This window comes from Heterocephalus glaber, unplaced genomic scaffold (genome assembly GCF_053883595.1).
Source record: "Heterocephalus glaber isolate CG9 unplaced genomic scaffold, H.glaber_assembly_v1.0 deba00001608, whole genome shotgun sequence".
Lineage (NCBI taxonomy): Eukaryota > Metazoa > Chordata > Mammalia > Rodentia > Bathyergidae > Heterocephalus > Heterocephalus glaber.
Window position 1 is genome coordinate 20,413,511 of NW_028258379.1, and position 13,309 is coordinate 20,426,819.

The 13,309-nt window shown below is 34.8% G+C and overlaps 1 protein-coding gene across 10 annotated transcripts in view; it reads right to left on the minus strand.

The window, feature by feature from the left end:
- Positions 1–13,309, minus strand: part of Cep128 (centrosomal protein 128) — a 428,016-nt gene that overhangs the window by 147,962 nt on the left and 266,745 nt on the right. The window contains exon 20 of one of the 10 annotated variants that reach the window (XM_087195436.1): positions 2,398–3,918. The exons of the other annotated variants lie outside the window; for them this stretch is intronic. Within the exon in view, the coding sequence (XP_087051562.1) occupies positions 3,830–3,918 (89 nt within the window). The 3' untranslated portion in view covers positions 2,398–3,829. Of the gene's footprint in view, positions 1–2,397; positions 3,919–13,309 lie in introns of those variants that run through there. 10 annotated transcript variants of the gene reach the window in all.

A 13,309-nucleotide genomic window follows, 5' to 3' on the forward strand; every position in this document is an offset into this window, starting at 1 on the left:
TTTCAGTAAAAGACACACTGACATTAATCTCCCTCAAAATATCCCCCTCTTACTTTGAACACACTTATCCCATTATTCTTGCCACTTTCTGAAGCAGTTCTGGAAGTCCTTTTTTGCGTGTCTTTAGTTATGCGGTTGTGGCTGCCTTGATGTCCTCAATTTATTCAAAGTTTTTACCATTCATGATCATTTTAACTTTGACGAAGAACTAAGAAGTAGCATAGCACCGTTCCAGTGAATAAGATGAATGAGTACACACTGTAATGTTTTTTAAAAATTAATTTTATTGGTACATTTTAGGTATACAATATAATGACATTCATCATTGGAAATTTGAACCTTTACATAATCTCTCTTGGTTCTTACTTTTTCCCCATTCCCCTGAACTCCCTTCTTAATGTTTTTATGACCCTACTTTTCTGATGGATGGCACTTGGCAGCAGCATTCTCTGTGTTGTCGATCACAACTCATAAGGTATGAAAGAAAACTTCCAGAACTGCTTCAGAAAATAGTAAGAACAATGGGATAAGTGTGTTTGAAGCACAAGGGAATATATTTTTTTCCCACTAAGTTTATTGGTACATTTTAGGTATAAAATACAGTTACATTCATCATTGGGATCTTGTACCATTACATGAGTATCTTGGTTCTTATTTTTTTTCCCCTTCCCCTGCCCTCCCTTCACCCCCTCCACCCTTCCCTATTTGCAAAGATTGTTTCCAGTTTTTTCTTTTTCTCATATTTTTTCTTTTCCATTCTTTCCTTTCCCCTACCCCTTCCCACTTCCCCTGCTCTTTTAGAACTTTACTTCCTATTACACAATCTCAATTATACATTTTTAAAATTAAAATATCAAGACCTAGGAGACATTACCACAGATTTTACAGAATTTAAAAGGATATAGAAAGCATATTTCAAAAATGTTTTGAAATAAATTTGATAACTTCTGAGAAGTACCTTGGAAGACAAATTAATGAAACTAACTCTGGAGGAAATATAAAATTTGAATAACACCTATTAAAGAAAGTATATTTCTAGCTTGAAAACTTACCTATATGACAACAGGCTTGTATACATTTTAACTGATAAATTATATCAGACATTTAAAGCAGTAAAAAAAAGGAACACTTTTCCTCTCATTTTAGGAAATCAACACTGTGCTAATTCTAAAACTAGATAAAGATAATAGAAGAAAAAAGTATGAACATAGATAGAAATTTGTTTAACAAAACAAACTATTAGAAGTCAGATCTGGCAGGATGTAGAAAGTGATTTTGTTATAGGGATGGCAGTGTTGGTTCAGCATTGGAAGATCCACCCCCAAAAGTCCTCATTTTAACAGAGGAAAGGAAAAAGCCATATGATCCTGTCACTAGTTGGAGAAAAGTATTGGACTAAATTCCACAGATGTTCATGGTAAAAGCTATCAGGAGACTAGAAGTAGAACAGAACCTTCTCAACAGACTAAAGACATGTACTCCATACTTCCAGCGAAAATGCCTTATATGAATGGAGAAGATACAATGCTTTCTCCTTAAGGAGAAGAATGAGGGCAGATATGCCCACTCTTCATCTGTCAATTAAACTTTGAAACCTAGTCTCCACCAAAATAGTCTGGCAATAAAATGACACAATTACGATAGGATTGGCAAGGTAGAAGCAAAATCTTTATATGTAGATGAAATGATCATCTACAGAGAAAATACTAAGAAATCTCTAGGAGCCCGTAGAACTTGTATTTGAATTTAGCAGTATTAGAAAACACAAGGTATATATAAAAATTCAGGTCTGTGTATACTTACTATAAATGAAGAATTGGATATTGAAATTTAAAAGTTATGTAGGAGTACAAAGTACCTAGAAAAGTTAAAAAAAAAAAAAACACTGATTGGAAGACATTTAGTACCTAATTTGAAGACTTCTTCTAGAGCTACGGTAATCAAGGCAGTGTTGGTGTAAGGAAAGACATACAGATCATTGGAATAAAACAGAGAAACTAGAAATAGAACCACACACATATGGTCCACTGAGTTTTGAAATATTATTTAACATTAGCATTTATTAGAACATAAACTCAATTCACGAGCCGAGGAAAAGATAGTATTTTGAGCAAATGGCACTAGAACACCTGGTATCTGTATATAAAAAATTAACCTCAACCCTTTATTTCCATACATAAAAATAACTTGAAGGGATCTATGACCCTAAATATGAAAGCCTAAAAATATAAAACTTTAAGAAGAAAGTATAAGGGAAAATGTTTATGAATTCAGGGTAGGCAAGAACTATCTAGGATACAAAAAACATGATATATAACAGAAAAAAATTGATAAATGAGATTCCATCAAAATTTAGAACTTTAAATGACATCGTTAAAATGAAAAGTAGTCCTTAAACAGACCATATTTACAATGCATATAACCTATGAGCAGAATATATAAAGAACTCTTACAGCTCATTAATAGACAACCCAATTAAAAAGTAGACACAAAGAAGATGAGAAATCGCCAGTACAGCACAAAGAGAGGTGTGCAACTCTACAATCAGGAAAATACTAATCAGTACAATAACAAGACTGAATTATACCCTCATTAGGGAGATGAAATTAAAAGTTTTAAAAGCCTTGTCATGACTTTTTTTTTCTGTTGGCTTCTCCCCCTTTGCGTTTAATTTGTCATGCCCAATGGATTCATTCTGCTGGGCTTCCTGGGGTTGTGATCCTCATTGTCCTTTCCTAGGGTATTGTCCAAAATTTTTTGGAGTGCCGGTTTGGTAGTCATGAAGTTCCTGAGGTGCTCTTTATCATGAAAGTATCTTATTTCTCCAACAATTTTGAAAGATAGTTTTGCAAGGTACATGAATCTGGGTTGGAGGCTGTTTTCTTTTAGGGCTTGAAATACATCACTCCAAGCTCTTCTTGCCTTGAGGGTTTGCATTGAGAAGTCTGCTGTGATTCTGATGGGCTTTCCTTTGTATGTGATTTGTTTCTTTTCTCTCACTGCTTGTAGAATTTTGTTTGTTCTTCTGTTGGGTTTCTGGAATCCTAACTATTATATGCCTGTGTGTAGATTTTTTTTGATCAAGGCTAGCTGGAGTCCTATATGCCTCACTTATCTGTATGTCAAGTTCTTTTCCCCTGCTTGGGAAGTTTTCTACCATCACTCCTGTGAACAGTTTTTTTATGTCATCTGCACTCCTCTTTCTTCATTGACTCCAATCAGTCTTATGTTATTCTTCTTTGCATCATCTAGCAGCTGCTGGATTGATTTCTCGTGTTCCCTTACAATATTAAAGCAATTTTTCTTTTCCTGGTCACTAATTTCAATCTTATCTTCTATATCTGAAATTCTATCCTCATATTGGTTCATTCTGCTGTGCAGACTTTCGATGGAGTTTTTAATCTCCTGGAAATCTGTTTGCATCTGTTTTATGGATTCCATTTGTTTCCTATGTTGGGATTCCATCATGTTCCTCAGATCCTCTATTTTTTTTAATCTGTGTCCTCTCTAGATTTATTAATCATGTCTTGTACTATGAGCACAATCTTTGCTGTTATCTGAGTAATTATTTCTGATTTCATTTTTCCCAGATTCTCTTTTGTTGCCAGTTCAGAGAGTCCAGGTGGTTGAGTTTCAGATTGTTCCATCTTGTTTCCCTTTGGGGTTGCTGTAGGTGATCTGGAAGTCTGTTTTTGAGGCTTTTTTATGTGTCTTCTCATTTCCAGGAGGGGTGTGGGGGGTTGCTTCTGGTGCCCGCACGGCTCACCTTCTCTGCCCTAGGAGCATGGAATGGCGGTGGGGGAGCCTCCTCCCAGATGTTGGGACTGGCTCACCTTCTCTGCCCTAGGAGCATGGAATGGCAGTGGGGGAGCCTCCTTCTGGGTGCTGGGACTGGCTCCTTGAAAATGTGTTTTATAACTAAAGGCAAAATCATAAGGTACACATGAGTCATAGTTTGGGAAGATGTACTAGTGGAAAAAGTAACACAATTAATAACAATTTTGTTCTACAGCAGGAGTCAAAAAATACGTAGTTTTTAAAACGTTCCTTTCTAAATAAAAATACTTTACATTAATCCACACTACAATTTCTTCTTTTTTTCTTTTCTTTCTTATTTTTGAACCAGAAATTGAACTCAGGGCCTTGTGCTTCCTAGCCAGGTGCTGTTCCACGGAGCTAAATCGCTGGCCCACAATTTCTTCTTATTACTTGCTTAAAGGTTCTATTGTCCTCTGCAGTATATACTTCCTGAGAGCATGAGGCTGGACACATAACAAGTATACCAAAATAATGCTAAGTGAATAAAGATATGCACACAGTAGTATGTAAGAAAAAAAAATCACAGCATCACTGCCATCCCGTGGCTATTCTTCATTAAAGCAGCTTTTGTGGAATCTGCAACTTCCCAGTCAAACAAGTTGAGAATTCCCCCATTTTAAAATTCTTAAATTATTATACCAAGTAAAATAAAAGGACTTGCTGAACTAAATAATTATAGCATTACAATTGAAACATAACTACGAATTTACACTGTAACCAACAGAATAGGTCAATAGCAATGTGTTACACTGGAAACTATGGGATCAGGTATCTCATTAGTGGCATTTGCTTTTTTAAAAATTCCAGGGAAACTATTCTAAACAGTGACAGCATACATTTTCCAAGTCAGATGTACAATTATGTGACAAGTCAGCAGTACTTGTGATTTTTCAATTATTGTGATGAATTCTGACAACCCATGTCCCTTATAAGGGATTCTGGGGACCTTTTATTGAAGAACAACCCTAAACTTTCCTGGAACCCAGAGCCTTTTAATTGCAATGTTCCCTGAACCAAATGGTTTATATTAATGGTTATGTATATCAGAGACTGTAAATCTGAGGTAGTGAGAAATGTTTATAAATGGGTGGGTAGGTCTTTTATGCACACTAAAAATACCATGAATTATCAAGATTATAACTTCAGGAGTCTCTCAGAGTTTACTTTTCCCCTCTCTCCTTCTTTACCCACCTATTCTAAGTCTCAACAAGTTAGAACAGAATCTATGTGATATGAAAAGGCTGAAAAAACTGCATGGAGTTCACAGCACTTCAAATACTACATCTGTATTTTGTCTTTGTAAAATGTAAAGTCTTCAGTTTCCATGTATTACTTGGATTATCATGTCAACTTATTATGTGTAAAAATATTTTTTGCTTACTGTATCAGTGAGATCAGAGATACAAATGGCATAACTGATAACCATATAATGAATATTAAACATGATTGTCACTCTCTACATGAGACTCATTTGCCAATTATGAAGATAAAATTATTTTTATCAGATCTTTTAATTGAAGTGATAAATCAGGAAAAGTCTGAACATTAGTTCAAATACTGCCTTACATACTGCTGGTGAGAATATAAATTAAGATAGTCATTCTGGTAAACAGTTTGGCAGTTCCTCAAAAGATTAAAAATAGAATTACTACATGACCCAGCAATTCCCTTACTGGGTATATGTATGCAAAGGAAATAAAATTCATAACAAGAAGACATCTGCACTTCCAAGTTTATTGAAGCACTGTTCATAATATCCAAGAAATGGAAACCTAAGTGCCTCTCTATTGATGAATGGATAAAGAAAACACAGTACATACACACAGGGAATACCATTCAGCCATAAAAGAGGGACTCCTGTTATCTGCAATAACATAGACAGAAGAGGAGATCTTTATGTTAAATTAAGAAAATTAGAAACAGAAAACAAGTAATGCATGGATTCTTACATGAAATATAAAGAAACTGATTTTATAGAAATTTGAGAGCCGAACGGTAGTTTCTAGAACCTGGGGAGAATGCAGGGATGAGTGGAGTAGGGAAAGGTTGACTGATGGTTACTAAGTTAAAACTAGACAACAGTAAGAAGTTCTGCTGCACTACTGTACACTAAGATGACTAAAGATAACAATCACGTAGTATGTACTTCAAAGAGCTAGAAGAAAGGATTTTGAATGTTTTATTATAAAGAAACGACAAATGTTTCTGAATTCAGATATGCCTGACATAATTTAAACATTATACAATGTATATATCTATTAAAACGACACATGGTACCCTCTTAATATGTACACTTATTACATTTTTATTTCTATCAAAAATTAAACTAAATTTAAAAGTAAAATAATAGTACATATAATATTTAGGTATATATAGACACATGCTAAGTAATAATTTAAAAGAATTAACAAAGCATTGTCATAATGAGTACAATGCTTCAGTAATACATTGACTAAATATTTTTATCTTTAGGCAATATGTTAAGCATAGCTAACTCTCACAATAGTCTTAAGAGGAATTTATTATCATCATCGTTATTATTATCCATTTCAAGCATGAGAGGAAACTGAGGGTCAGGAATATAACATTCCCACAGGAAATAGTCCAACTGAGTCAGCTTTCTCAGCCATTTCTTCGCGCTATTGTCCCTAGCACAATTCTCCCTAGATACAAAGAATAAATTTTACCTAAACTATCAGTTCGCCATAAAAAAGTTCTATTGAACAGCTTTAGCTTTTATTTATTTTCAATAAAAACTTTCATATTCTCATCTTTTGATTTACTCATGTCTTTTCAAAGACGCTTTACATTATGTACCAGAGGAAAGCCAGGACAGCACAGAACATTAAAGAATGTTCAATGAAGATCTAATTACTGAATGAAAGTTCATTTTCTGAAAACTGGCTGGGTCAGCAAATGAAACAGACCTATGGGGTTAAAAATGGCCTCATTCTGTACCCCCCCCATAAAAAAGGAGAGTATTAAATAAAACATGCAACCCCACCAGAGAAAGCAATAGCATTAGTGCTTCCTCCTCTTCTGCTTCATTTTCAATAGTGCTATAGCATTATTATCATCTGTTCAAATCTGAAAAGTCTACTGGTTTGTTGTATCAGTACTGTCATTGCAGGACCATCTGTAGATCTTAGAACCACCATCCACATACTTTAAGTATACTTTAAAGATACAGGAACCTTTAGGCAACCAACCAACTTCTAAAAGAAGAAGTTATTCTACTAATGGTTCAAGGTCATCCATCTTTTTAATTAAAGACATACTCTCTGACAGAGCCTAAATTGAAGTTGACATCTGAAGAATAACAACAAAAATAGGGGAAATTATTGTCAAAGAGAATATTTATATACTTGAGAGACTAGACTGTGGGCACGAACTACAGATATAAGTGTTATTAAATGCAATATAACAAGTACACTGTGAATATAGGTTGGTATTGTTCCTTAGAAAGATTATAAAATAATAATTTTTATCTTTTCTTTAAAACAAATTTTTGCTAGGCATTTCGGCTTCAAATAAGTACATATTAAACAAGGCAAGTAACTTTTTCCCATAAAGTGTTATGCTTTATAGTTCAAAAATTTTTATAGTTGCCTCTCAACTTTAATTAAGGAGGCTTAAAAAATGATCATAATAATCAACAAAATATGAAGTAGTGCTGAGGAGGGTGGATAAAATTGCTTAATGGACCAAGGAACATCAATTGCTTAATTATACAGAATACATTGAGCTGAAACAATATCATTCAGTTTCTATTAAATTTTCTATGAGCAGAGAGAGAAGATTTCTGGCTGTTTAGATAAATTTTTTTCCAGATTTGGTAGGACTACAAAATTTTTAGGTATGAGCAACTTTATCTCAGATGAATATGTGAGAAATATACCAGTGACACTTCAAATAACCCCAGTATCAGAGCATATTTGCTGAAACATTCAAAAACTAGAAAATGCATACACAACTCATTTGTGGGCACCAAAATATTTAGGAAAGTTAGATTAGTCTGTGTCATGGAAAGTAGGCAACTTATATGTTCCCTAGTGGTAAAACTGATTATTTCTGTTTAGAAAATATTAAACAATTTTTAAGTTTCTTCAGATTTTAAAGTCTAAAATTAAATTTATACCTAACAAATAATATTTCATCTTAGAGGGAGCTGGTCATTCTACTCATTTTTAATTAATGGCTTACTATAATTTTTTTAAAAATTCAACTCCTTGAGGAATTATTACTCATGTGACTTTATTCTTTGAAAAACTCCAGATGAACTATCAAGGCTTATATCTACCTTGTCCACTCAACATGATAAAACCAGGAATCCAGTCTTTAATTTAACAGTGTGCAATTAAACAGAATTTACAACACTGAAAAGAAAGAAAAATATGGGGAGGTGGGTTATGTAACTCTATTTCATAATTTATAATGTATCTGTTATTTATCCATAGATAATTATTAGATGACAGATGATAAGATACATACTTTTTTAAAAATCTGAGAGAGAAAAAAATAAAACATTAGACATGCCCTGAGATCAAAATAATCTCATAGGTCTTAGGGACCACACTAATATTTTTACCACCATTGTCCCATCAAACTTTCTGTAACAATAGAAATATTGTCCATCTGAGCTATTCACAGAGGCCACTAGTTTCATGTGACTACTGAGCACCTGAAATGAGCCCAGTGCAACTGAGGCCCTGAAATTTTAATTTTGAGTCACATGTGGCTAGTGACTTCTTTACTGGAAGTGCAGTTCTATACTTCTCTCTTTACCATTGTTGATGATGACAGTCTTGAGTATACAAAATACAAAATAGAAGAATTCTATCACAATATTAGGTTTCATTGCTGTCATAAATAACCCTAATATATGAGTGACTAAGATTACTTTATTATGCTCCACACAAACTTCACAACAGGCCCTAGGCAGAGAAGGCTGCCTCTCTCTCTAGGATATTGTGAGTCTGATGACAGAAGAGTAGAGAAATTGCAGGCTGCAATTGGCTGTTAAAGTTCCAGTTTTAGAGCCAATTCATGTCACTTCTACCCAGATTTTGCTGGTTAAACTCAGCATGACCTCTCTAGTTTTCAGTAGGATGGAGCCTAATGTGGCCATGACCAAGCTGATCTCAACGGGAGCAGGTAATATAATCCTCCTTCAGACAGCAGTGGCAAAAGCTCTCAAAATAATACAATCTACCACTAAAATAAAATTTTCATCTCAGTGAATGAATACATACAGGTTGTAGGACACTTTGGTTTGCAATATTCCCCAGACAGGATATAAAATGTTCATAAGTGTGATAATAAGCTTTTTCCCAGCCTTTTTCCAATAATAATAACAACACACACAACAATCATCATAAAAACATCAGCAACCAAAGTAAGAACAGTAATAGCACCAGCACTAACGAAGCATCTCTTGTATGCCAGGAGCTATCCTGGATGCTTTCTATGTATGACTGTGAAGAATTCTCATACCAGCTTGGTGAGGCTGTCATCATTTGCCTCAGTCCCCTCACAAGTGAGGAAGTAGTGTCCCAGCCCAAAAGCTATAAAATTATCTTTTCTTTACCTGGCATCCAGTTTGCTCATATTATCTCAAATGTTAGTATTCACAGGAAGGTCTAAAGCCAAGTTTACCTGCTAACCCGCTACACTAAACTGTCCAAATCCTAACTTTCTACACTTTCTAGATCCTTGACAGCCACAATGTAACCATATGTGCCCCAAATAAGAAGATACTAAATTAATTTTCTTACCACTTTTCTTGGAAAATGTGGAATTCTAGGGTCTATTTTCCCCCTTTCTTTGCTGTTCAACTTAGAATATTGGCTGATAACAAATATAGACAGTAATCTAGATCCTAAAAACTGGAAATCAGAGATGAACTCTTGTCTAGATGCCCTAAAAAGGTGGTGAGGGGATGGTCCCAAGACATTCTGGCAGGAGGAACTAGAAAAGATAAGGTCAAAATTCATCCTTTGCAGGACCTGAAAATAACTGAATAATAGATTCTAAGGCAATGACAGCATCAAGGAGTTAACCAAGGTAACTAATTAAACAGTGAGTAAGCTGGAAAAGAACTATCAGAGGCATGTAACTAGCAAGTACATTCTCCAGCTAAAGAGTTTACAAAGCAAACACAGGAAATCACAGTAATGAATATCATATTACATTAATTATTGAACACATTAGGCCCTCTGCCAAACAACTACTTACAACTGGTCTACATTATTTATTTTCACTTAACATAGGAGGAAATTGAGGCTTCGGAGGGAGAAAGTCAATGCCCCAGTCACAAGTAGAATAGATGGCAATGAAAGCTGAGTCTGACTTCAGAAATGGGTTCTTAACCCCAAATGTTAGGACAATTAAAAAAAAAAAAGAAAAAAAAAACCCTATCAATCAGGAAAAGCCTAAAATCAGGACTATGTAGCTTCTCGGGTGACTTGATGCTATGAAATTCTTTCTTGTGATAAATTTCCCTTACAAGTTAATAGAACTGATGCTAGAAACACCAATCTATGATTATAAAGTTGATTCTCAACTTTCCCTTGATAAGTATAAATAATAGGGACATGACTGCAGTATATCTCATTAATGCAATACAATATTAGATACTGTACCCTTAAGTAGGATTACTGTAACTAGAAACCAATGAGCAAACAGCGCTGCCAGCAATAAAGGTCTACAAGCTGAGAACATGAGAAGAACCAATGATCCTAAGGTAGATATGCACTAATAGCATCCATACAAAAAAATCAATTCAAAGTAGATTGAGATCACATTAGTATTGTATGTTGCCTTAGTAGGATTAACTTAGTTCTTTACAAATCCTCATATTCATTTTCCTGATTTCCTCTATCTGCTTTGAATTATCATTAATTCCATGTGAAAACAGAAACTTGGAATTTCTGAACTAGAATGTTCAATGTACACATCTTTAGGCTTAGAATTTAAAAGAAATTTGTCCCCTGCTCTATGTGCCACATAGACTATACCTACTTTGTGTAAGTAGATAACAGCTCTTCTGCTTTACACAGCTAAAAATCATTTGAGTGTGGGGTGCAATACTGAAATCTGACCATATTGTTAAACAAATAAGCCAGCAATTCCTGATCACACCAACAGCTGAAACGACCAATACCAGACTCCTTAGGCCAAAGAAAAAGAAGATCCAATTAACTGTTGATAGCCAGGGGACACAGAAGTTAATTAACTTTGGGGGAAAACCCTAAGTCAGAAATAAAGAAGAGAGGGGACTCTAGATTTAATTGATTCTCTTGGCTCAGTTCACACTCCTCTATGGTCAGGCACTATGGCCTGTGATAGGGGGATGTTCCAACTCAAGCTACACCACGCATACATTTTTAACCTTTGTCAAAAACAATAAAAGTTCAGAACTCTATAAAAAAGATAAGGGAGATAATTCGCAGGTTAAACATGATAAAATTGTGACAGAATACAGGCAATTCTTTTCCAAAGAGCTAGAATCACTATCTAAATGACTTCTAGTTATTCTCTAAACTCTCCTACTAAGAAATTAATACAGTGTAGACTGGTGCAAGCACTGTGGAAATCAGTATGGAGATACCTCAAAGAACTAGGACTAGAAGTCCCATTTGACCCCGCTATTCCACTGCTGGGGATCTTCCCCAAAGAATTAAAAGAATCATACCACAGGGATATATGTGCACCCATGTTCATAGCAGCACAGTTTGTAATAGCTAAAGCTTGGAAACAGCCCAAATGCCCATCAACTGGAGACTGGATAAAGAAAATGTGGTTCTTTTATAAAATGGAGTACTACTCAGACATAAAAAATGAGAAATTAGAGACATTTATAGCTAAGTGGATGCACATTGAGGCAATACTCTTAAGTGAAATAAATAGGACACACATGTGTAAATACTGAATAGTTTCTCTCGTGTGATAAACTGAAAGTGTAAATAAGGACTAAATGTATAATAGGTCATGTGAAATAGGAACAAAAGGGGCAAAGGGGAAGGAAGTGGGAGGGCTAGGGGAAAGGATAGAAGGGAATGGGATTAATATGAGAAAATGGAAAAATAGGAACAAAAGCTTTGTAAATAGGGAGGACTGGAGGGGTTGAAGGGAGGGCTGGGCAAGGGTGAAAAATAATAACCAAGAGAGACTATGTAAAGGTGCAAATTTCCAATGATGAATGTCATTATGTTGTATACCTAAAATGTACCAATTATTAGAATGAATAATCGATAATGTAAAATAGGAAGAAAAGGTCCAAAGGAGTAGGGGTAGTGGGAGGGGCAGGGGAAAAGAAAGAAGGGAAAGGAAAAAATGCTGAGAAATGGAAAAAATGGAAATAAAGTCTTTGTAAATAGGGAAGGGTGGAAGGCGTGAAGGGAGGGCTAGGAATGGGGAAAAAATAAGAACCAAGATGCATTATGTAAAGGTACAATTCCCAATGAGAAATGTAATTGTGTTGTATACCTACAATGTACCAATAAAAGAATTTAATACAAAAAAAAAGAAACAGGCAAATATGAAAAGATTCTTTTCTTAAAAACAAAATTAAGAGGGAGAATTGAAAATAAAGATGGTTAGTAAAATATACTTTTCTATGGTACATTCATAAAATATCCCCAAACTTCTAAAATGACAGACAAGAAATAAAATGTTTTAAAAGAATACGCCTATGCCTGCACAAGTAACCGGAAAGAATGCTACAGACTGACCAGAAAAGCAAAAACTACTGTGATTTTCAATGTACATGGAATTGGAATAATGGAGAAAGAAGACAAGAGCAAACAAAATCTTTTAAAAGGGGCAGGAAAGAATTAGTCGAGGAATGAGCAATTTCAGAGCTTTTCCATCAGCAGTCTAAAAAAATAATTAAAGAATGAGGAGAGGTCAACCACCAGGATAGTTAATTTTACCATTATGCTGATTCAATCAAATTTACTTATTATGAGCAGCGTATGGCTAATATATGCCCCTAGGAAAAATCACAAGTAATCCTTTTAAATAAAACAATAGTATGACAAGAAAGAAAGAGAAGCACAGATTGAAAATACAAGTTCTGCTGACACAGGAGGAAGAAACAAAGGTAGCAAAGTTCCTAGCACCAGACTAAAGGCAGGACAAAGCTCATCTCACATGGGTTCTAACAGAGACTCACTGACTTGATTCTAGGTACAATGTGCAGGACTTGTTCACTTATGTCCCTCAAGAAGAAAGGACTTAATTCCCAGAAAATCACAGACCATTCTTATTTTAAGGATGAGGAAATTGAGACGCAGTCAATTTAAATAACAGCTTAAAGTAACCCAGGTGCTATGTGACAAATTGGAATTTAAACCCAGGCAACATGCTTCCATAGCCTGTAAATCTAACTATATTACATGGAGTCCTTAAATAAGAAAGAAAATGCATTAATGTCCTTTTAGAAATGATAACAAATTATAAAGCAAAATGAGGCAGAAGTTAAACAAGA